General features: G+C 38.4%; 1 protein-coding gene across 1 annotated transcript in view; it reads left to right on the plus strand.

The window, feature by feature from the left end:
* The window catches only part of MGAM (maltase-glucoamylase), a gene marked incomplete at its 3' end in the record, with an annotated part of 76,465 nt that overhangs the window by 10,651 nt on the left and 42,717 nt on the right, over positions 1-23,097 (plus strand). The window contains exons 3-10 of the mRNA XM_017499781.2: positions 1,737-1,912; positions 13,351-13,471; positions 15,129-15,238; positions 15,771-15,922; positions 16,523-16,694; positions 19,159-19,258; positions 21,218-21,330; positions 21,710-21,835. Coding sequence (XP_017355270.2) covers positions 1,737-1,912; positions 13,351-13,471; positions 15,129-15,238; positions 15,771-15,922; positions 16,523-16,694; positions 19,159-19,258; positions 21,218-21,330; positions 21,710-21,835 — 1,070 coding nt within the window. The remainder of the gene's footprint in view (positions 1-1,736; positions 1,913-13,350; positions 13,472-15,128; positions 15,239-15,770; positions 15,923-16,522; positions 16,695-19,158; positions 19,259-21,217; positions 21,331-21,709; positions 21,836-23,097) is intronic.

Below are 23,097 nucleotides of genomic sequence, written 5' to 3' on the forward strand. Positions count from 1 at the left end.
CTGGGATTACAGGCACACGCCACCATGCCCAGCTAATTTTTGTATTTTTAGTAGAGACGGGGTTTCACCATGTTGACCAGGATGGTCTCGATCTCTTGACCTCGTGATCCACCCACCTCAGCCTCCCAAAGTGCTGGGATTACAGGCTTGAGCCACCGCGCCCGGCATGGCCCTTCTTAAAATGAGTTATTCCTTTGTAAACTGCTGATTTCTTTGGGGGCATCGTCCCTATAAACTTTTTGTAAGTATCAGTGATTTCACCATTTTTCCACTCAAGCTTCTCCGTAAATTTGATGTTTGTTCTTGCTTCAATTTTAGCAGGATTTATGTTGCTCTGATAGGTGCTCTTTTCAAATTGATGTCTTATCTTTTCTAATGCCTCAAGCTAGGTCCTATTCAGACATGTTGTAACAATTTACTGTGAGTTTATTTTAGTACCAAAAATATTTGAGATTTATACATAGCTTTTTCATAATACATATTTTTCATGGACTTATGAAGACCCCCATATAACCAAAGTTTTTTTGTTTATTGAATTTTTATATCCCCAAAAGGAGCTGGATTATGCTGAGTTATCCATGATTTTTTATCTGATTCATCTAGGTGCAATTTCCTAGGAGAACCAGGCAATCAAGTGTCAACCTGTGGCTTCTCTGCCCCTCCTGCCCCATCCCTGGTCACAACAATTTCTACTTCTTGTAGAAAAACCCAAAGATTGCTCAACTCTTAAAATTATGTGAATCTGAGGATGTGACCAAAACCATTATGCAGACATTGGCACAATTTGAATTTGAAACCCCCAATGAAAAGAAAACCAATCAAAAGCCTAACTGTTTTGTTTTAATATAATTATTAATTTATTGCAGAGTACCTTTAAGAATGCTCACCTCTTATTTTAGGATACAATAAAAATACCTTTTCAATTTAGTGGTTTTTAAATCGGAAATCAAAGTTCTCTAGTTCTTAGGTAAGTCCTAGCTGTCAGTTTTTAGACTGGTGGGCTCCCTTTACATCTTTTGTCATATAGGACTTTGTATTTACAGAAAAATGGCATTGCTCAGAAGCATTCTTTGTCTCAGGGATTGACTGTTGACTTGGCAAGCAAAGTTGAAGTTACTGTGACTAGGATGGCACTTAGACAAGGGCACATGTTCTGTGTGCCCTTGCTGCTAAGGTTGGAAGTAAAGGATCAGATCACAGGTCTGCAGACTTTACTGTAAAGGACCAGATAGTAAATATTTTAGATTTTGTGGGACATACAGACTCTGCCATTATGACTTAATTTTGCTATTGCAGCACAAAGCAGCTAAAAACAAACGAGTATGTAATGTGTATAATGTGTAATGTGCATATGTGTAATGTTCCAGTAATACTTTGTTTATAAACCAGGATTCAACCTAATTTGGCCTGAAGGCCATAGTTTACTGACTTCTAGAGTAAAGGAAGGGTGGTTCTCACCTTCATGAGCTTCTAGTTTAAAGGTGGAGTCCTTGCTCTTGTGCGTACTATCTTGTAAGGGAAGGAGTTGGGAGTAGAAGGACGTGATATAGAGATACACCAGAAGTAAATACAGTCTGTAGGAACAAAGTGACATTTTATAAAGTGAATGTATAAATTTTGAGGTCATCAGAGTGACACCCACTCAGTAGTGGAGTTAATTGGAGGTGTTGAGAACTATTGAATGTATGTGAAATTAAATTTGTCTAATGGTCATTTTATGTTTGCTTTTGGTATAGCCCCAGATCCTGGGACAACTGGTACTCCAGTTGGGAGTACAATTGGTTCCACACATCCTGGGACAGTTAGTACCCCAGATCGTGGAACATCTGGTACCACTCCTGTTTCTGCTGAATGTCCAGTGGTAAATGAATTGGAACGAATTAATTGCATTCCTGACCAGCCACCAACAAAGGTTTGAGTTATGAATTTTGTTTTCATTTAAGAATTTATGCAACTTGATAGTTTATTTTTTGGCTTTTGTTTTGTTTTGGTTTTCCTCATTAGTAACTCTTAAGAGAGTTGTTTATGTTGCAGCCGTTATGGCTTGGGCAAACTAACCTGTATCCATGTTTGTATGACAGTGCAGCTTCGGGAAAGGAAGACCTGGAAAATTCCGCTGGGTTGCCACATTCAGCAAATAAAAGTGCAGTTTCCCACCTAAATTCAAATTTCAGAAAAACAGTGAATAAACTTTTAGTATAAGTGTGTCCCATGAAAGATTTTGGGCTTACTTGCTAAAAATGTTATTTGTCTTTTATATGGCAACACTACATGATTACTAGTTCCTTCTGTCTCTGTTCTTGCCCTGTACGTCTCTCCTTCTCCTTTCAGAATTTCCAAAGCTCATCTAAGAGCTACAGTAAAAATTCATACACATTCACAAAAGATTATGTTAAATAAGGGCAAAGTTTCAAGAGATATGTTTTTGAAGGAAGAAGGTAATTAATCTCAGATTAAAGATAGCGCAGATACCTGGGCATTTACTTTAGGCCAGTGTTTCTAGATTATCGGCTCTAAGTCCAGCTGATTATGATGATATAAAGCACTTTGCACATACCCTATATTGGGTATGCCTAATTTACAGAAAGTTGATGCACACGCATTTACTTTCCCTGTCACATGTGCTAGTTACTCAATAGCTCAGTTGAGCTGTACTCAATAGCTCACTAATTACTTGGAAGCTCACGTAGATTGTCACGCCTTCCGTACTTGTCAGGCTCCTGCAACTCTCCATCTTGTGATTGGATACTGGTGGACTTCAGATATGCCACAGTAATGTTTCTTTGGTGCTTTATTAAGACCTTTCAATAAAAAACTGTGGTATCGAAATTGCAGTTCAATAAATGGTCTTTGGCTTTTTTACATGTCATACCCAACTGAATTACTCTATACTGTTGGCATTTGTTAATTGGCATGCTTTTTTGCTCAGCCAAAGAGAAATAATGGCACTTTCAATGATCCATTTTCTTGTAGATGGTATAACTTAGGCATTTTGTTGCATGTTTTATGAATCCTGAGAACTGTATGCTGATCCAGATTGTTGAGAGCTGAGATGATGCATAATGATATGTTTGTATGATGTCATACTAAAACGAATATAGCTGGAAGAGAATGGTGGGAAGAAGTTATAAGCACAACAGACAGGCTAGGCAGAATGTTCTTTTGTTGAAGCCATTGCCATATGATTTTATCATTCTTATCATCTGTCCTCCAAGATTACATGTCAAAGAACTAAAAGAATAAATTTCTCTGCAGATGATTCTTGGTTGTAAATACCATTGTTTCATTCTCCCAATTATGGGAGGGAGTCCTTTTCTAGTACAGAAGGAAGTAATGTATAAAACCACTCTGACACCCTGAGTACCCTTGGGAGACTCTTTTTGGAGAGAATGGACTCTAGGAGTCCCCTTCACAGATCAATTATCTAACTCTAGTTCAGATTTTTAGTTCTGGGCTTGCAGCTGGTTAGAGGGCATCTTCACTGAATGCCTTCCTATCACATCAGCTGAACTCATTACCTCCTGACCAAAACTGCTTTTCCTTCCCAGCTACCAGATTTCTGTTAGCAGTTCTATTAAGCTTCTTTTTCTTGAGGCAGAAACACCAGAACTTTTGATTGGTTCATCCCTTCAATCCCTTTGGCCAGTATTTCATGTATTTTTCTTTAACAGTATTTTTCCAGAAGAAGCATTTCATTTCCATTCTCACTGCCACCCCTAGATCATCATTTCCTCATGTTTGGGTTGCTCTAGGTGCCTCCTGGCATCCCTTCTGAATTCCACTTCTCCCATCCATTTCATTCCACGCATTATTAGAATTNTTTTTGCTACAGAGTCTTACTCTGTCACCCACGCTGGAGTGATGCAATGGCAGGATCTCAGCTCACTGCAACCTTTGACTCCCAGGTTCAAGCAATTCTCCTGCCTCAGTTTCCTGAGTAGCTGGGATTATAGGTGCATGCCACCATGCCCGGCTAATTTTTTGTATTTTTAGTGGAGATGGGGTTTTGCCATGTTGGTGAGGCTGGTCTCGAACTCCTGACCTCAAGTGATCCACCTGCTTTGGCCTCCTAAAGTGTTGGGATTACAGGCGTGAACCACTGCGCCCAGCCAGAAATGCTCTTTTTCACATCCAACTTTTGTTATTATTTCTACCCAACTCCAGTACATATAGTGGGTTATTACTGCATGTTGAGTCAAGTTGAAACACTCTTGTATCAGACCCAAGTTAACCTCCGTGTCTCTATAGTTTCACTTAGGCTATACTTCTATGCAGATTTTAAAGACAACTCTCTACACTTATTCCTAATCTTTGAATTCTAAAATCCTTTCCATTTCTTTGATGAAGTCTTTTATCCTCAATTCCAGAACTCAGAGTTGAAAGATCCCATTGATGGCAGGAAGCAGGAATATTTAATCAAATTGCAGATATCCAGTTTAGGAAAGAAATGATAGTTAATACTTTTAAATGCTTTGATTTTTCAGGGCTTTAAAGTACTTTGTAAACATGGGAGAGCAGGTTACATGCTTAAAGATAAACCCACATGCCCTAGGTAAACATTGCAGAGTAGTTAAGCTGAGAGAAATTCACAATGAAGTGTTTTCCAAGGACAACAATAACATTAATGGTAATCTGAATAATTTGAGAGGTTACCATATTGGTTATTCAGAAGCTTTGTCATCTTTTACAGCAAACACATTTGGTAATTATCTATGTATTACTTATTTATTTGGCTTATAATATCCTTTCCAAATTCCTGTTTGTTATCAATGTGTTTAATGGATCGTGTTTTATGATATAGCAGGAAAGATACTGCATTTTGCCAAGATCACTGTGAGTCTTCACCCTTAAAATTACTCTGTTTACACAACATCAGTTAAGAGCCATGTATCCCAGAACTTAAAGTAAAATAAAAAACATATTTAAAAAAATAGATTATACTCCTTTACTAATGAAGCTTAAAAGAAAAAAAAAGCCATTATATGGTGCTAGGAAGAGTGGTGAGCTCAGATAAAAACTTAAAAGTCTTAAAAGCCTTAAGTTTATGTTTAGCACCTTGAAATAATAGTGTAGCCATTGGACAAGTAGGGGGATGAAAGGGGAGCCAGGTTATTGGGTTACTCAGTCCACCCAGGCTTTGCTTCTGGAAAGGTCTTTGACTTGATCATTAAGTCACATTTTCTGATAAACTGTTAAATCCTTCTAAATAAAATGAGATAGTGTGTGCTCAGCTAAACGTACTCATTAAACAAATGGCTATTGAAAACTATACTAATCTCAAAATATTTTAGAATAGTGATCTCAAAGATTCTGGCAAATGTTTCTCTGAAAATTCAGGACAGTCTGATTTAGGGGACTAGAAAGACTGGATCAAAGGAATGGTAAAGGTAGCAAGTTTGTTTTTAAAAGTCTTTGCTGTTAGATTTTACCATGAGGTTAAATGAAGTGGCCAACCTAACAAACTGAATTTGAAAACCTGACTCAAGATGCACATATTATAAAATAGCCTACAATTAAGATTTTTCACTGAGTTAAGACTAATTTTATTCATTCATTTGTTCAAACTTAATGCATATAAAAAGAGCTAGGGAACATTTTGATGAATAGAGGGTGATCTGAAATTCCTTTGTCATCAAATGCTTTCAACTTCTAAAATTCCTGCTCTATTTGAAGATGGGATACTTCATCTCATTCTACTCATTTTCTTCATGTGGAGACTTTCTGGTTCCACCTTTGTTGTTCACGACATCAGGTTCTTTTGTGCTGCTATAACATAATACCTGAGACTGGGTAATCTATCTATCTATCTATCTATCTATCTATCTATCTATCTATCTATCTGTATCTATTTTTTGAGACGGAGTCTCGCTCTGTCCGCAGGCTTGAGTGCAGTGGTGTGATCCTGGCTTACTGCAACCTCCAGCTCCCTGGTTCAAGTGATTCTCCTGCCTCAGCCTCCCAAGTAGCTGGGATTACAGGCATGCACCACTGCACCCAACTTATTTTTGTATTTATTTATTTTTTTTTTTAGTAGAGACGAGGTTTCATGTTGGCCAGGATGGTCTCAATCTCCTGACCTTGTGATCCACCCGTCTCAGCTTCCCAAAATGCTGGGATTACTAGGTGTAAGCCACCGTACCTGGCCTTGGACTAGGTAATTTATCAAACACAGAAATTTATTTCTCACAGTTATGAATGGAGACTGGAAAGAACAAGGTTCTGGCATCTTGTGAGGGCCTTCTTGCTGCATTCTCACATGGTGGCAGGCAGATAGCAAGAGACAGCACACTCTCTCCATCTAGCCCCTTTAGAAGGGCCCCTTATTCCCTTTGTCTGGGAGGAGGCCTCAGGGCCTAATCACGTCTCAAAGGCCCTACCTGTCAATAATATCATATTGGCAACACCTGAATTTTGGAGGGGACACATTGCAACCATAGCACCAGCCTAACTAAAATTACCTGAAGTCTCCTATTTTCTTAGACTTCTGTTTTCTTAGAGCACAACTTCTCCATTTGTCTACTGCATTACAAACTACCCAAACTTAGCGGTTTGCAACAACAATTGTTTTATTTTATCTAGAGATTTTATAAGTTAGAGAGTCTGGCCGTGTTTGGATGAATGGTTTTTCTTTCCACATAGTATTTACTGGGATTAAATGGTATGGTGGTATTTAGTTGGTGGCTGATCTGGTCTGTAGATTTCAAAGTGGCTTTACTTACATACATGGTACCTTGGTGAAAATGGCTGTAAGGCTAATGGCATCCTCTTCCCCTCCACATAGTCTCAGAGTCTCTCTTGCTACTCTCTCCAGTAGGGTAGCTGAATTTCTTACATGGTGGCTCAGTGCTGCAAGAGACAGAGGTGAAAGCTTCCAGTTCTCTTAAATACCACACCTAAACTGGCATAGCATCACTTTTGCTGCGTTTTGTTGATCAAATCAGCCTCAGGCTGGCCCAGATTCAATGGGAACAGCAACAGAGTCCACCTGTTGATGCAAATGTCTTCATGATGGCCATTTTAAACAACTGCAGGGGAATGCTTATTTTTTTTTTTTTTCAGAGTAGCATAAAGGTTGCTGTTCATGGTGAAGGCTGTGGTGAACTGGACAGAACAGAACAGGATAGGGTGGCACAGGTCAGAGGAGTCAGCACTGGGAATAGGGTAGGTAGCAGAGCTAAGTTACTAAGGTCTAATGCAAATTGGAAGGAGCTCCTTCTGTTCCCCATCCAGTGGCAAGAAATGGTTGATGCCACTGACTCACTCAGGCTGACTCTCCCTCAGTCTGGGATCATGTCCTTTTAAGCAGTTTGCATTTGTCCTGGTAACTTTGCTTTGTTTTTTTTTTTTTTTTTTTTTTTTTTTTTTTTTTTTTTTTTTTTTTTTTTTTTTTTTTTTTTTTTTTTTTTTTTAAATCTTAGATCTGTTGCTTCCTAATGACCTAATGGTTTATGCATTTCAAGGCACCTGTATTCTTATCAATTATTTTCACCCCACATTGTGGAAAGGCATAGGGAGTTACTTCTAAGAAAGTTTCTGGTTGATAACTGATTTCACTTTTAGAATAGGGTAGCTATTTCTCTTTTTTATATAAAAATATGTGAGAAAATATTTTTAAAACTAAAAGGCCCACATGCTTACTACGGAAAATGTGTTAGGAGAGAAAGTCTGTGACAGATCCCTTTAGGTTTCTTTTGGTTCTTCGCTCTACCCATTACACTGATCAGCACAGCAAGGAACTAGGCCTTTTCTGTTTTCCTGTAACAGTAGGAATCCTGGATTATCATTTAGTGGTTTTCATTTTACTACATTTTGTTTGCTTCTCTTTTTATGTATTTCCCAGGTTCTGTCCCAGAAATTCTGATTTAATTCGTAAGGAGTGGATCCCAGGCCTGCTTATTTTGGTAACTTGCTAGGTGATCCAAATGTGCAGCTCATGTCAATAACCAGGGGTCTAGGGCAGTGGTTTTCAAACATTGTTCTGTATTAGCATCACCTAGAGAGCTAATAAAAACCTCAGCCTTCCAGGTTCAGTGAAGGAGGATAGAGCCTGGGCTTTTATACTTTTACTGAATTTTCAAGGTGATTCTGACAGGGACCATAGTTTGAGAGTATAGTAAAATGTGTTTGACACAATGTGCAAAGTTGTACATTTTTCAGCAGTTCTGTAGGTTGTCATGTTGGAAGGGATTTTGACAAAATATGGAATGTTTTTAGTCCGTTTGTTTATGTTGTTAGGCATGATGATTATAGTCTTCTTGGTAATCCAGTATATGAAAGCTTGAAAGATAATGGCACATTTGGGACTTGATAAAAGATGAGGAGTCGAGAAAACAGGCAGTTCTATATTATTTTCATCTTGGTTTTGCTTTTTTTTCTATATAGCATTAACTTCTTTGAGATAATAAATCTTTAAGATATACAAAAATATATGTATAACCATTATCCAGCTTAAGAAATAAATTATCAGCAGAGATGAAGTCCCCTGCATACTCCTGTTGTATTATTACCCTTTCTTTCATCCTCTTTAGCATAACCATAGTTGTGAGATTGATATTTACCATGCATTCCTTTCGACCTTTACTACTTCCATGTATACTTGTAAATAATAGATATGTGTGGCCTATAAACAAAACGCATTTTTGTTTATGCACTTAACATTGTGAGATTTAACTATGTTGATAGGTATCTCTAGTTCATTTGCTTTTGCTGTAAAATTGGTACACAATTGTATAAAATTGTATATCAATTTTACAGCAAAAAGAAATCAAAATCACTCTTTCCACAGATATAAAAATTAGTTTTCCTCCAATATCTTGAGGTTACATCAGTCCCATTCTGAATATCTTTGTGTTTTTTACTTGCATCTCTGTGATTTTAAATATATATCTTCAAGTTTACTAGACATTATCAAATTGATCTCCAAAGTGGCTGTGCTAATTTACCATCTCAGTATCATTCTCTGCATCTTCAGTAACATTTGGAATTAACAGTCTTTTAAAGTTTTGCCATTTGGGGATTATAAAATAGTATTTTGTTGTGATTTCAGTGCTAACTTTTCTCAATCCTGATGCTGGTGAACATCTCTCATTTAGTTCTTTTCTGTGAATTTCTTTTCTGTCTTGCCTAATTTGATATTGAGATGTTTATTTTCTTGATGTGTACAAGTTTCTTCTTTGTTCATTCATGTGATTCTAGATTCTAATTCTTATCATATATGTTGCAAATATTTACTGTTATGAGGCTTTGCTCATCTTTTTTATACTGTCTTGATGAAGAAAAGCTCTTCATTTTAATAGAGTCAATCCTATCAACATTTGTGGCTTATGTTTTGATAGCTATATATTCCCATATTACATTGTATCTCAAAAACAATTACAGGAAGACTAAAGGCCTGAAGGCAAAAATCAAAAAGTTATAGATTTCATAAGAAAAAAGAATCTAATATAATAATGGAGTTATTTATTCTATTTTTTCTATACATTTTCTTGGATTTCTATGTAGACAATATTTTGTCTGGAAGTAATGATTATTTGGCCCTATTGTTTTCAGTCTTGTACATGTTCCGTCTTTTCTTGTCCTCTTGAATTGTTAGGACCTCCAATATATTTTTAAATTACAAGCAGTCATAGTCATTCGTTACTTAGGGCTTTTTTTTCTTCTGATTTTAAAGGGAATCCTTTTAATACGTTATCATTTAGTAAGATACTTGTTGTACAGTTTTGGTGGCTATCCATTATCAAATTAAGGAATTTGCTTTTCATTCCAAGTTGATTAAGAATTTTATTATAATAGCTGATTAATTCAAATGATTATATGGTATACTTTCTTTAATAAGTTTTTATTATGAATTACACAAATAGATTTGCTATTAAAGGATCTCCTTATTTCTGGAGAAAACACCACTTGTTCGTTATTCATTTAATGTGTTACTGATTTCTGTTGTTAATGCTTTCTGTGCTTTTTCTTATAGGCATTTGCATTTATGTTCGTGAATAAGACTGGGCTCTAGTTATGCTTTTTGTTTCATGTTTGCTTTTGACATAAAGTACTTTCTTTATTTCTCCTCTCCTCTCTCTTTTAAGTGTTAAGAAACATTGGGAATTGGAGGAGGAAAGGATTAGGGTAGGGCAGAGGTTGATTGACTCTTAAGCAGTGTCTTCAGGATCTGGCTTCTCTCTATCTCAGAATTCTGTTCACTCTTCCTCTTCATGTTGGTGAAAGAACCTGTATAGCTGTTATATAAAAAGTAACATATCTTTCTATTTTTATGTAAATTATCCACCAATTACTGTGGGTGCTCTTAAAATATTCTGTTATGTACTATCTCCTTTAATTTTACCTTGTGATTCTTTAAACTTTTTTGGTATGTATTTTGAGTCTTTATTATTAGGTATATATCATGGTTGAGCTGTAATATCTTGGAACTTTAATCATCATGTACTGACTCTATGTCTTTCTAATAATGAATTTTTACTTCAAGTCTAGCTTTTTTTTTGGAGTCTTACTCTCTTACTCTGTCACCTAGCCTGCAGTGCAGTGGTTCACTACAACCTCCACCTCCCGGGTTCAAGGGATTCTCCTGCCTCAGCCTCCTGAGTATCTGGGGCTATAGGCACAAGCCACCACGCCTGGCTAATTTTTGTATTTTTAGTAGCGACGGGGTTTCACTGTGTTGGCCAGGCTGATCTCAAACTCCTGACCTCCAGTGATCCACCCGCCTCCCAAAGTGCTGGGATTACAGGCATGAGCCATCGCGCCTGGCTGGCATTCTTTTTACATATTTGCTTTCCCCCTTTACTTTTAGTGCTTTTGTGAGCTTAAGTTGAGGATGTGTAAACTGTAAGAAGCATTTAGTTGGATTTATTTCTTTAAATGTAATCTGACTATCTATGTCTTTTAAATATTTAAACCATGTGATAGTTGACGTGACACATTCTTTCTATGGTCTCATTTTGTGCCTTCTATTTATTCTGTTTATGTGCTAGTCCCCACCCCCACTCTTCCATAAACATGTCTTTTTTCTTAATTTTTTGGATCGAGGATTTCCACACTCCCCCCAACTCCAAACAATTTTCCTTCAGTACTGTTTTGGTAGTTACATGTTCTCTATTATTTTGGCAGTTTATCTTAAATTTTTAATTGTCATAGCCAACTTGAAGGGGCATTTTGTGTCCTGGGTCTAATTATTTTTGTGTGCCCTAATTCTATTCATACCATCATTTTCCATAGTATCTTTCTAAATCTGTTTTCCTAGGTTTTACATACTTTGTGTTCTCTTATTATATGGGTCGTGCTCCATGTCTCCTCTCACTTCTTCCAATGGCTCAGCTCTACTGTAGCGGCTGGCATTTTTGACTTGGCCAACGATGACTGTGTACATTCCTTGCTCTTTTGGCCACTCTGATCTTTGTCCTTTCCAGTTTAATGGAAAAATTATTAAACTCTTGCCTGTGTACAAAAACCATTATGCTTAACACCCTTTTCAACACTTTTTTCTTTTTATGCTGAGGTTTCATCTGAGTGGGCTTTGCAAAAACAAAGACTAAACTGTGGATTGAAGTTGAGTTCACAGTGCAACCTGATCTACAGCAGTGTAAACCACATATGGACATCATTTTTTATTCCTCATATTGACTATTAGTGTAAAAAAGAGCATTTGATTAAATTTCATTGTTCATATAAATAAGTAAAAAGTTTTCTTACCATTTGCAAAGCTGTATACTCCTGAAAACGTGCTTGGAGATACTCAAACCAGAGTATAGAAAAAAAAAAAAAAAGGATAGTGAGAGAACTAAGTTTTGGTCTTGCCTTCTCAATAGCTGAGTAACCTTTGGCAGGTCACTTTACCTTGGTGAAGCTTTACCACTCTGGGCCTCAGGTAATTAATTTGTAAAATGATCTGGCAGGAAGTATTAGTTATCTACTGCTGTGTAATAAATTATTCAAAAATTTAATGGCTTAACATGACAAGTATTTTTTAATACTTTAATACTTGACAGCTCCTTGACCTTGGCTTGGCTAGGTGTCTTTGATTCAGTGTCTCTTGGAAGGATGTAATCAAGGTGCCTGCCAGGACTGTGGGATGGTCGTTTTCAAGCTCACTCATGCAATTGTTGTCAGGATTCAGCTCTTCAGGTGTTGTTGGACTGAGAACCCCAGTTTCTTGCTGGCTACTAGCTGGAGACCTCCCTCTGTTCCTTGCCATGTGAGCCCCTCCACAGTATGACAACTCGCTTCTCCCAGAGCGAGGACTCAAATAGAGAAAGTGAAAGAGAGCAAGCAAGACAGAAGCCTCAATCTGTGATCTAATCTTGAAAGCAGCATCCTATTATTTTCTCTGGTTTCTATTACTTGCAAGTCACTTGATTCAGCCCACACTCAAGAGGAGAGAGTTCTTTGTCCTTTTCTGTATTTAACCTGATTGCTTCTCCCAACTTAGTTGGTGTGAGAAAGCAGTTGTCTTCCTTTCGGTCTCCACTTGATTCAATCATTAATTATGTTAGAAGGCACATACTTTTCTTAGGTAAGAGTTAGAATCTATTTGGGTGTTAAGGAAGACTACTTTCTGCCTCTGGAGGAGTTGAGAGTCTGTATACATGTCATATACCTCACATGTGTATAATCTGCATACATGTAATGCATATATTTAAAAGTCAAAACAACATTAGAAGGTTTCAGAATAAAGTTGATTGCAAAATATTATTTTTATTTTATTTATTTTTTTAATTGTACTTTAGGTTCTGGGGTACATGTGCAGATCATGCAGAATTGTTGCATAGGTACATACGTGGCAAGGTGGTTTGCTGCCTTCCTCCCCTCATCACCTATATCTGATTTTCTTCCCACATTATCCCTCCCCACCCTCCCCACCCCCCACTGTCCCTCCCCTAGTCCTCCCCAACTGACGGTGTGTGACGCTCCCCTCCGTGTCCACATGTTCTCATTGTTCAACGCCCACCTATGAATGATACCATGTGGTGTTTGATTTTCTGTTCCTATGTCAGTTTACTGAGAATGATGGTCAAAGCCAATATAAATGAAGTTCCATTTGTAATTGTGGATTACTGGTGATATATCATTGTTTAGACTATTTAAATATAAGGTTTTTTGTGATAAAAGATATAGAATGCATTTTGCTTCCCTACTGTTACATAGGAAGGACATTGGTCAGAAAATTGATTGTGGGGAGAAGCTCTGCCATTGGTTGGTATATGGACAACTTTTCTTAATACCAGTTTTCTTACTTGTAAAATGAGGTTATTGATACCACAGTCTCAAATTAGATGTTTCGTGCTTTATAAATGATAGTGTTCTACAACTAAATGGACTTTCTTTAACCTCTTGTTTCAGGCCACATGTGACCAACGGGGCTGCTGCTGGAGTCTCCAGGGAGCAGGAAGTGTTCCCTGGTGCTACTATTCCAAGAATCATGGCTACCACATGGAGGGTGACCTTGTAAACACAAATGCAGGTAAGCCAGAGTCTGCCATGATGCAGGAGGTCCAGACCCTCTGGAGACTGGCTCTGTATCCCCCAGAGGAGAGCTGGGGCAGCCTGCAGAGTTCTGCTCTGTGGGGCCATATAACCACATATGACAGAAGGTGGGCACTGCTCTTAATTAAGGACTAGAATCTATGTGGGCACCAAGGAAAAATTACTTTCTGTCTTGGGAGTTGAGAGACCATGTTCTCTTTCTTTTTTTTTTTTTTTGAGACGGAGCTTCGCTCTTGTTACCCAGGCTGGAGTGCAATGGCGCGATCTCGGCTCACCACAACCTCCGCCTCCTGGGTTCAGGCAATTCTCCTGCCTCAGCCTCCTGAGCAGCTGGGATTACAGGCACGCGCCACCATGCCCAGCTAATTTTTTGTAGCTTTAGTAGAGACAGGGTTTCACCATGTTGACCAGGATGGTCTCGATCTCTTGACCTCGTGATCCACCCGCCTTGGCCTCCCAAAGTGCTGGGATTACAGGTGTGAGCCACCGCGCCTGGCCCCCATGTTCTCTTTCTACCTTCCCCTTTATGAATCTTCATGACTGCAATAATCATTAATCACTTTGGTTTTCAAATTTATCCCTTTTAAAGTGGGGGATTTGAAATCAGTAACCTCTCAGACTACTTCCAACTCTAATTTTATGTTTTTTTATGAAATGGAAATATTTCAATTTTATAAACATGTTATGAAAGTTACTATTCAATATAAGTGTTCATGGAATGAATAGCCCCTCTTCTTCCTCCTACTCTAAAATGCAGAGCATAGGCTGGGCACAGTGGCTCACACCTATAATCCCAGCACTTTGGGAGGCCGGGGAGGACAAGGTGGGTGGATCACCTGAGGTCAGGAGTTTGAGACCAGCCTGGCCAACATGGCAAAACCTGGTCTCTACTAAAAATACAAAAATTAGCCGGGTGTGGTGACACACGCCTGTAGTTGCAGCTACTCGGGAGGCTGATGAAGGAGAATAGCTCGAACCTGGGAGGCAGAGGTTTCAGTGAGCCAAGATTGCATCACTGCACTCCAGCCTGGGTGACAGAGTGAGACTGTCTCAAAAAAAAAAAAAATACAGAGCATAATGATGATCATTCTGGAGGATTGCAGAAGGTGACACTTTAGGGAGGCTCTCAGTATAAAGGAAGAGTCATGTTCGCCTTTCAGATGCTCTTGGCCTGATGGACTGTTCTAAGTCTCAACTCTCACCTCGTTTACCATTTAATTAGGGAGATGGCATCAATGGATATAATCACCTCTAATGCAACACGAAAATAACTGGGAAGGAATTATGTGTATGTATGTCAGGTCTGAGAATGTAAAGAATGTTTGATTAATACTGAATGACTGATGGGCTGGTGGAATGAGTGTTAGGCTTATTCGGGGAGGTTTTCAATCAGATTTTGTAGAAGAGAGACATAGATTTTTATATAATGTAATGATGATATTTAGCTCCAGAATCTGCCATAGATAGTGTGTTCATATCATGGGATATGTATCTGTCTCTTCCTTTCTTTTGAGAAATAGAGGGGTTTTTTTTTTTTCATCAATCACTTTGACATGTATCCTAATTTTTATGTAGTTATTATTTGAGAATTTGCAGAGTAAACTATGAAAATCTTTTTTTTTCTCCTATATTAGGATTCACAGCCCGATTGAAAAATCTGCCTTCTTCACCCCTGTTTGGAAGCAGTGTTGACAGTGTTCTTCTCACAGCAGAATATCAGACATCGAACCGTTTCCACTTTAAGGTTGTAATTTGTTTACATTTCTTTGAAATTTTTATTTTATTATACTTTAAGTTCTGGGGTACATGTGCTGAGAGGCTTTTGTTCCCTACCCGATCACTGCAGTTACTACAAAATAGAAAATATTGCTACTGAAGGTATTTTTCTCTACTGTCATTATTAATTAGCACCTGTACGTTAAAGACATACACAGAATAGCCTTCCTTTAGTGTGGTGACTTCCTCAATATGTATTACAGCTTACTAGTGAATTTGGCTTCCATTTATTTACTCTAGATAACATGTGGAATGTGGTAGGAAGGTAAAATAGGGAAGTATTACAGCTATCAGTCCATCTCTGCAGATGTGCTGTGTGTATTTCTACCTAAAGACTAACTTATGCCCAAAGGTGAACCATTTGAATTTGGTAACTTAAGAAGTACCTCTATCTTAGACATGAAGTCAGTATGATCAGTGCCTGATTCCAGTACCATAAGTACGGATATTGGGAAGCTCCAACAAGTTTTTATTTTGGCTTTCCTTCTATCTCTGTACAGTTGACCGACCAAACTAAAAGCAGGTATGAAGTGCCCCATGAACACGTGCAGTCCTTCAGTGGAAATGCTGCTGCTTCTTTGACCTACCAAGTTGACATCTCCAGAGAGCCATTTAGCATCAAAGTGACCAGAAGAAGCAACAGTCGTGTTTTGTAAGTTTTGGAAACGTATCTGAGGATCAAAGTAGGAAGGTTACAGATAAGGGAGGTCTGTAAGCCTGAGGAAGGGAGTGTTTCGACACTATTCCTGAAGGTTGTGAGTCCACTATTAGTGGCCAGACCCTTTATCTCCTAAAGTGTGTGTGTGTGTGTGTGTGTGTGTGTGTGTGTGTATGTGTGTGTGTGTGTGTGTGTGTATATATATATATATATATATTTCTGGCTTTCTTCTTCTTTCTTCTGTTTGCATAATCATTGCTTCTCTTTAGTTTTTCCTTTCTTCCCCTCCATCTGTAATATATAATCAACTGTCCACCAGTAAATATTTACTGAACATCTCCCATTGTAAGTATAGTGTTCTGGTCATGTGGTAGAGTGTCTGGTCCGGGAGACGACTGTAAGAAATTTGTACATGGTCCCTTTCTTCAAGGAGTCCTGATCTCTTGTTGTCCATAGAAAAATGTCACAGGAAGGCAAATGGGACTGAATAAATGGGGGCTACCGAGGCATTGAGATACAAAGGATGCTTTTCTAAACAGTTATGCTCTCTCCACCTGCTTGCTCACCCATCCTTGTGTTCTCTACCTTGCCTAGGTTTGACTCGGGCATTGGGCCCCTCCTGTTTGCCGACCAGTTCTTACAGCTCTCCTCTCGACTGCCTAGTGCTAATGTGTATGGCCTGGGAGAGCATGTGCACCAGCAGTACCGGCATGATATGAATTGGAAGACCTGGCCCATATTTAACAGGGACACAACTCCCAATGGTGTAAGCTTTCAGATGGGTCCCTTTCCACTGAATGTCATAGTCTCATTCTTGAAGGTCGCCTCTAGTATTACAGTGTAGTGTTTAAGAGTTTAGAGTGAGACTACCTGGCTTTGAATTCTAGTCTTGCTACTTACCAGTTACGTGGTTCTGGGTGTTACTTACCTCTCTGTCTCTAGTTTCTTATCTATGAAATGGAAGTAATATCTCGCTAGGGTTCTGGTGAGGATTAAATAAACTCATACATGTAAAGTATCTAGAAGAATGTCTGCCACAAAGAAAGTGCTCAATAAATGCCAACTAATTCATATTTTCCTAACTAGATATGGAGAAGATATTATTAATATATGTACTCTGAACAATAGTTGATTGTGATCTCCATACTTTTAGGTTCACCTTTAATCACTGACTCGGCAGGTTTATTATCAAAATAGGATAAAGTCTCAGCCAAAACAGTCATTCTTTTTGTAAAGAATGATTGTGGTAGTGAAAGAATAGACAGAGTTTTGTTGTCATTATTGTTTTATTGTATTTCCGCTGTTGTTTATTTTGACTGCTAGACCTTGAAGTGACATTGTTTTTTAGACTTAGCAATACTCCATGTTCAGGGCCTTTCTTTTTCATTATTATTTCTTCTTCTTCTTCTTTCTTCTCCTTCCTTCTTCTTTCTTCTTCTTCCTCCTTCCTTTCTTCTCCCTTCTTCCTTTCTTCTTCCTTCTTCCTTTCTTCTTCCTTTCTCCTTTCTTCTTTCTCCTCCTCCTCCCTTTCTTCTTCTTTCCTTTTTTGAAATGGGGTCTCACTGTCACTCAGGCTGAAGTGCAGTGGTGCAATCACCACTTATTTTAGCCTCAACCTCCCTGGGCTCAGGTGATCCTCCCACCTCAGTTTGTCTGGAATAGCTGAGACTAAAGGTGTGTACCACCATGCCTTGCTAATTTTTTGTATTTTTTTTTTTGTAGAGACTAGGTTTCACCATGTTGTTCAGGCTGGTCTTGAACTCCTGGGCTCAAGTGATCCTCCTGCCTTGGTCTCCCATAAATGTTGGGATTACAAGTGTGAGCCACTGTACCCAGCTTGGCTTTCTTGACTAAGCAGAATTAATGGCTGGATGGAAGGAAATTACAGCAGTAATTTATTAGTCAGCTATTTATATATATACATACATATATGTATATATATATATATTTCTATTTCACTATGGAGTCCAGAAAATATAATAATTTCTTGTTAGAGAAAACTGAGGCCCAGAGAAGTCAAATTAATAGCTCATGGGAAAATAGTTTGTAAGAACAGAGGAAGAATTGAATCCCTACTCTGTCTAATTTAAAGCCCAGGCTCTCTGTACATATACTTATCTATCAGACAAGCTGAAAAGCTGTTGAGTCAGAGCAGCTTACCTAGGAGCACTTGGTGATGATTGTTTCATTACGGAGCCTCAGATCCTTGCTACTCAAAGAGTGTATGTAGCAGGGCAGCCACCATGTGAGAGGTGGGCCTTCAGTCCCTCCTTTTACCTATTGAATTAAAATCTGCATTTAGAGCTGGATGCAGTGGCTCATGCCTGTAATCCCAGCACTTTGGGAGGCTGAGGTTGGTGGGTGGATCATTTGAGGGCAGGAGTTCAAGACCAGCTTGGCCAACATGGGGAAACCCCATCTCTACTAAAAAATACAAAAATTAGCTGGGCTGTAGTGGCACGTGCCAATAATCCCAGCTAATCGGGAGGCTGCAGTAGGAGAATCACTTGAGCCTGGTAGGTGGATGTTGTGATGCGCTGAGATTGCATCACTGCACTCCAGTCTGGGCGACAAAGTGAGACCCTGTCTGAAAACAAAACAAAACAAAACACATTTAACTAAAATGCCCATGCAATTTGTGGATACACCAAATTTTGAGAAATACTTTTCCAGAGCAATGGTTTTCAAAAGTGACTTCATGTTGGAATTATCTGTAGAAATTAAAAAATGATAGTGATGTCTGCTTCCATCTCCAAGGATGCTGTTTTAATTGGTTTGGGGTGCAGTCTAGGTTGAGAACTCCTGTTCTGGAGTCTCAAAGACAAGCCAAGACTAGAGCTCCATCTAGTTGCCTGATTGATATTAAGGCATATTGATGGAGCTTTTGCTGATGAGGTTAAGTCAGATTAAGACAGGCCTCTTTGAGAAGGGAGCTCTTTTAAATTACAATTTTAAAATTCCTATCCTCCTACTTTCTAAAAAACATTACAGTCTTCACATTCCTTCTAGATGAATGATCATAACAGGCTCATTCTGTAAGAAAACACGAGTTCACTTGGTTAACATCAACTAGATATAGATCCCACCTTTTAAAAATGTATTGTGCCTTTATGTCCATGAATTTCCTGTCAAATACTTGCATGATTAAGACTGATTTCCTAAACCAACCCTGCAGTGTGGTTCTGAAACCTCTTGGTTGTAAATTTTGGTTTTTAATTATCTTTCTACAGAATGGAACTAATTTGTATGGTGCGCAGACATTCTTCCTGTGCCTTGAAGATGCTAGTGGATTGTCCTTTGGGGTGTTTCTGATGAACAGCAATGCCATGGGTAAAGGAATATTCATGAAAAAAAAAAAAAAAAACAAGCACAAGAGTTATTTTCCGTCCTTTCTTATGGCACTATGATAAAAGGAATGGATCCCTTTAAGAGTGACTGAGCCATAGTGTAGGGAGGGCCTTATATGTTCTCTAATCGTGCCATCCCTACTTCATTACCTGTTGATCCATGGTAGCCATGAATAGGGGATTTTCTCCTAGCTTATGATTTTCCTGAATCTGGTGGCTTCTGTTGGAATATTTTCTGTTATAAAGTTGAGGGAGCTAATCCTTCTCTATAATCTACTCTGAGATAGTTTCCACCAATGTGTTCTTCTCCAGCTTTAGCCTTTTAGTCAGCAGATCCCAGTAGCAATGAGTTGCCACAGGGAAAGAGAAGATGTATCAGAATCTCCCAGGACTGATGGTGGGAGCAGGATATTGATCCACACCTCTTCTCAGTTGTGAGTCATCCATTCAATCAGTACACCTCAAAGTGTGGTCCATGAATGGGTCACAGACTTTTTCAGGTCTATAGTAAGATGAGTATTGAAATGGCAAGTAAGCAGTGCTGTAGCCTCCACTTGCACACATGAACCTTTTTCTAGCAATTCATTTCCGTGTTATTTTATGAAAATATCAGCTTACAGTGAAATGGAAATTAAAAAAAAAAGATCTGATTCTCCACCACAGAGATTTGAGAAGCACTCCAAATGATCTAAGATGATTCTAGGACATCTAAGAGATGAATCTAAGATGATTTTAATAGAATCTTAGATGGTCCTAAGGTACTTAAAATACCAAATAACCTAAGAATAGACTGAGATAATATAATACAAGGACTGTATAGTTTTAGGTAGGTGAAAGGAACCAGAAAGTAAGATGAGTCAGGCTTAATGGGAAAGGTCACAAGATCCTAGATACTCTGTATGAGTTGTTCCTATGACCAAAGAGTACATTGCAATATTTCTTGAGGCATTTTATTCCTAGATACAAATAAAGGTAATAACACAAATTTTGAGAATGGTGATTGGCACATAGTGGAGTTTTGAATTTATGATATAATCTCTGACTTTTTTTTAGTTTGGCTCTTGTTTGATGTGAGATTCACTGAGGGTAGTTACCTCCATGTCTAGTTGAATTATATTCTCACAATAATGATGGGGTATGTGGTGGGACATGTTCTGTGGTTGCGAAAGTCAGAGAGGAAAAACTTCTCTAACCTCTTAGGGTTAATTCTTGGGAGCCTGCAAATTAAGCTGGCAAGAAGACAGATTAGCAATAGAAAAGGCAGAATTTATTTACACATGCAGTGCACATACACACGGGAGTTCTCAGTGATGAGTAACTCAAAGTGGAGATTAGAACTTAGGGCTTAATTAATAGGTGAAAGGGAAGGAGAGAAAGACACTTATGAGAGAGCAAGTGACTTTTTGGAAAGATAAATGGGTCCTTAGGAGAATAGGTGGAAGAATATTATAGTCTTATGACACTGTCTGTCTGGGAATGGTGCTTGTTGTCTCAGAGAAGATTAGAGGTACTCGTTGGAGTGGATTTATGACAATTGCATTTTACTGAGTTCTTTTAGGAGACTCTGCTTTTAGGCACATCAGGGATTTCAGTAACTCAAATGCCTTCAGCCTGAAATAATTTTTTTATGTCACAGCGGTTTATTCTGGACGCTTTCATAAACCTGGCTGCTTTTTCCCCAGAGCCTGGGGCCTGGCACAAGGCACTAAGACACTCCAGTCACCTTATTAAAATCTATCACAGAAAAAATGCCTTGGCTGCCAGGCGTTGTGAGGGTGAACTTGGATGGTCAGGATTTGTCCCTCAGTATTCAAAATGTGAGGCACTAGCATCACTTTGTTAATGTTCACATGGCTAGTGATCCTGTGTTATTTTAAAACTTGGTAGTTACTATTCAAAAATCTATTCTGATTTTTATTTTCTTCATTTTTAATCTTTCAAGAGGTTGTCCTTCAGCCCGCGCCAGCCATCACTTACCGCACCACTGGGGGCATTCTCGACTTCTATGTGTTCCTGGGAAACACTCCAGAGCAAGTTGTTCAAGAATATCTAGAGGTAAACTTAGAATGTCATGATGATGACTGAGGAAATCCTAAACAGCAAATATTTTTAAAAAGTAAATGTCATGTGCAAGTGTGACTTACAAAAATCTGCTGTTATGAATTTGAGATATTAAAGAATAGATTTCATATATGAAATGGAACCTTGCTGTATAGCATTTTTATGTTATAAAAAGGTGAGAGAATATAAAGATGCCCCAAATGGCCTTACCCTCCCAGATTTATGAAGGGGCTGGAAAAACAGACTAACATTCTAACATTAATGAATCAGTCCGTTGGGAAATGGAATATGTTTGGTGCGTTGAAACCAATGCTTCGAAAAATTTTTATTAAAAACAGAATTTGCTAATTTTCATGTAACATATTTATTTCAGCTCATTGGGCGGCCAGCCCTTCCCTCCTACTGGGCGCTTGGATTTCACCTCAGTCGTTACGAATATGGAACCTTAGAAAATATGAGAGAAGTCGTGGAGAGAAATCGCGCAGCGCAACTCCCTTATGTAAGAAAGGCTTCCAACAGTTCTCCAAAAGTAAAGAAATTCCCTTGAAGAAAAAGAACAACTCATTTTTTTCAAGGAACCAGTTCTTTATAGTATGAAATAGACTGGGAGACCACAATTATGTGTTGGCAGGCAATCTGTTTTTGTTTCTATTTTTCTTATTATGTATTTTATTAGTAAACATTTTTGTGCTTACCGTATTGAGTACATTTTACAGGTGTTTTTGAGTTTTCAAGGCATTTGTCTCTTTAACTTGAATTGTATCATTTTAATGCTCCTCAGTAGGGATTTTCTTGCCTTACACACGTTCTTGGTTTGTTTTGACTCAAAAATGTCATGGCAGGAACTGACCATAAAAGTCGTATCGTATTTTTAGTAATTCCTTTAAGATTCTGGCATAAGATTTTGTGTCTAAATTCTTAGATCTTAGGTTTAGTGTCAGGTAATGAACGAAGCAAATCTCCAGTCTCCCTACCTATGTATTAACAGATGTTTTGAAGACAAATTGAGGAAGCGGAATAGTTCTAGACCCTATGAATTTAGTTAGGAATAATCATATTACTGGAGCAACCATGAGCCATCCAGGTTAGCATCATTTTTTGCACAGATAGTAAACTGAGGCTGTCAGGGGAAATAACATGACGAAGACCATATAGATAGTTGATGACAGAACTAATACTGCATGACTACATGGATGTGAAAAATAATACAACAAGTTTTAGGTCCATGTGTTCTAACATTGGTATTTCATTACTACTGAATTGGCAATAAACAGAATTTGCCTTTCTCTGTAGAGTTGTCATTTTGCAAGTGAAGCAGAGCTTCAGTAGACATTTTGTAATTTGGTGGAAAGATAGTCCATAAATATGAAGTGTAAAAGAAAGTACTTAATGGAATTGAGATTCAAAAGGCCTAGGAACACTGAGGAGATGGGGGAAACAGAAAGTCAGAGTACATGAAGGTGTTTGGTTGGATGAATTCACTCTCAGGTTAGCTGCAGAAAGTCAGGGTAGATAAAGACGTTTGGGTGCATGAATCCACTGTCAGGTTGACTGTAGGTCCCACTACTCATTCTCCAGCACGACATGGCTTTGCACATGTAGGGGTTGGTTGGAGGAGGGATAACAGAAAATGTGGTAAAAGCAGGATTGAGCCAAAGGATAATGAACACAGCCACCATAATAATGAGCGCTACAATGCGGTGAACCCTCGTGGCAGGCAGTGTGCTAGATGCCTTTTTTAGTTATCTCAGCAACTCCGTT

Source organism: Cebus imitator, unplaced genomic scaffold, assembly GCF_001604975.1.
Source record: "Cebus imitator isolate Cc_AM_T3 unplaced genomic scaffold, Cebus_imitator-1.0 Scaffold260, whole genome shotgun sequence".
Classification (NCBI taxonomy): Eukaryota; Metazoa; Chordata; class Mammalia; order Primates; family Cebidae; genus Cebus; species Cebus imitator.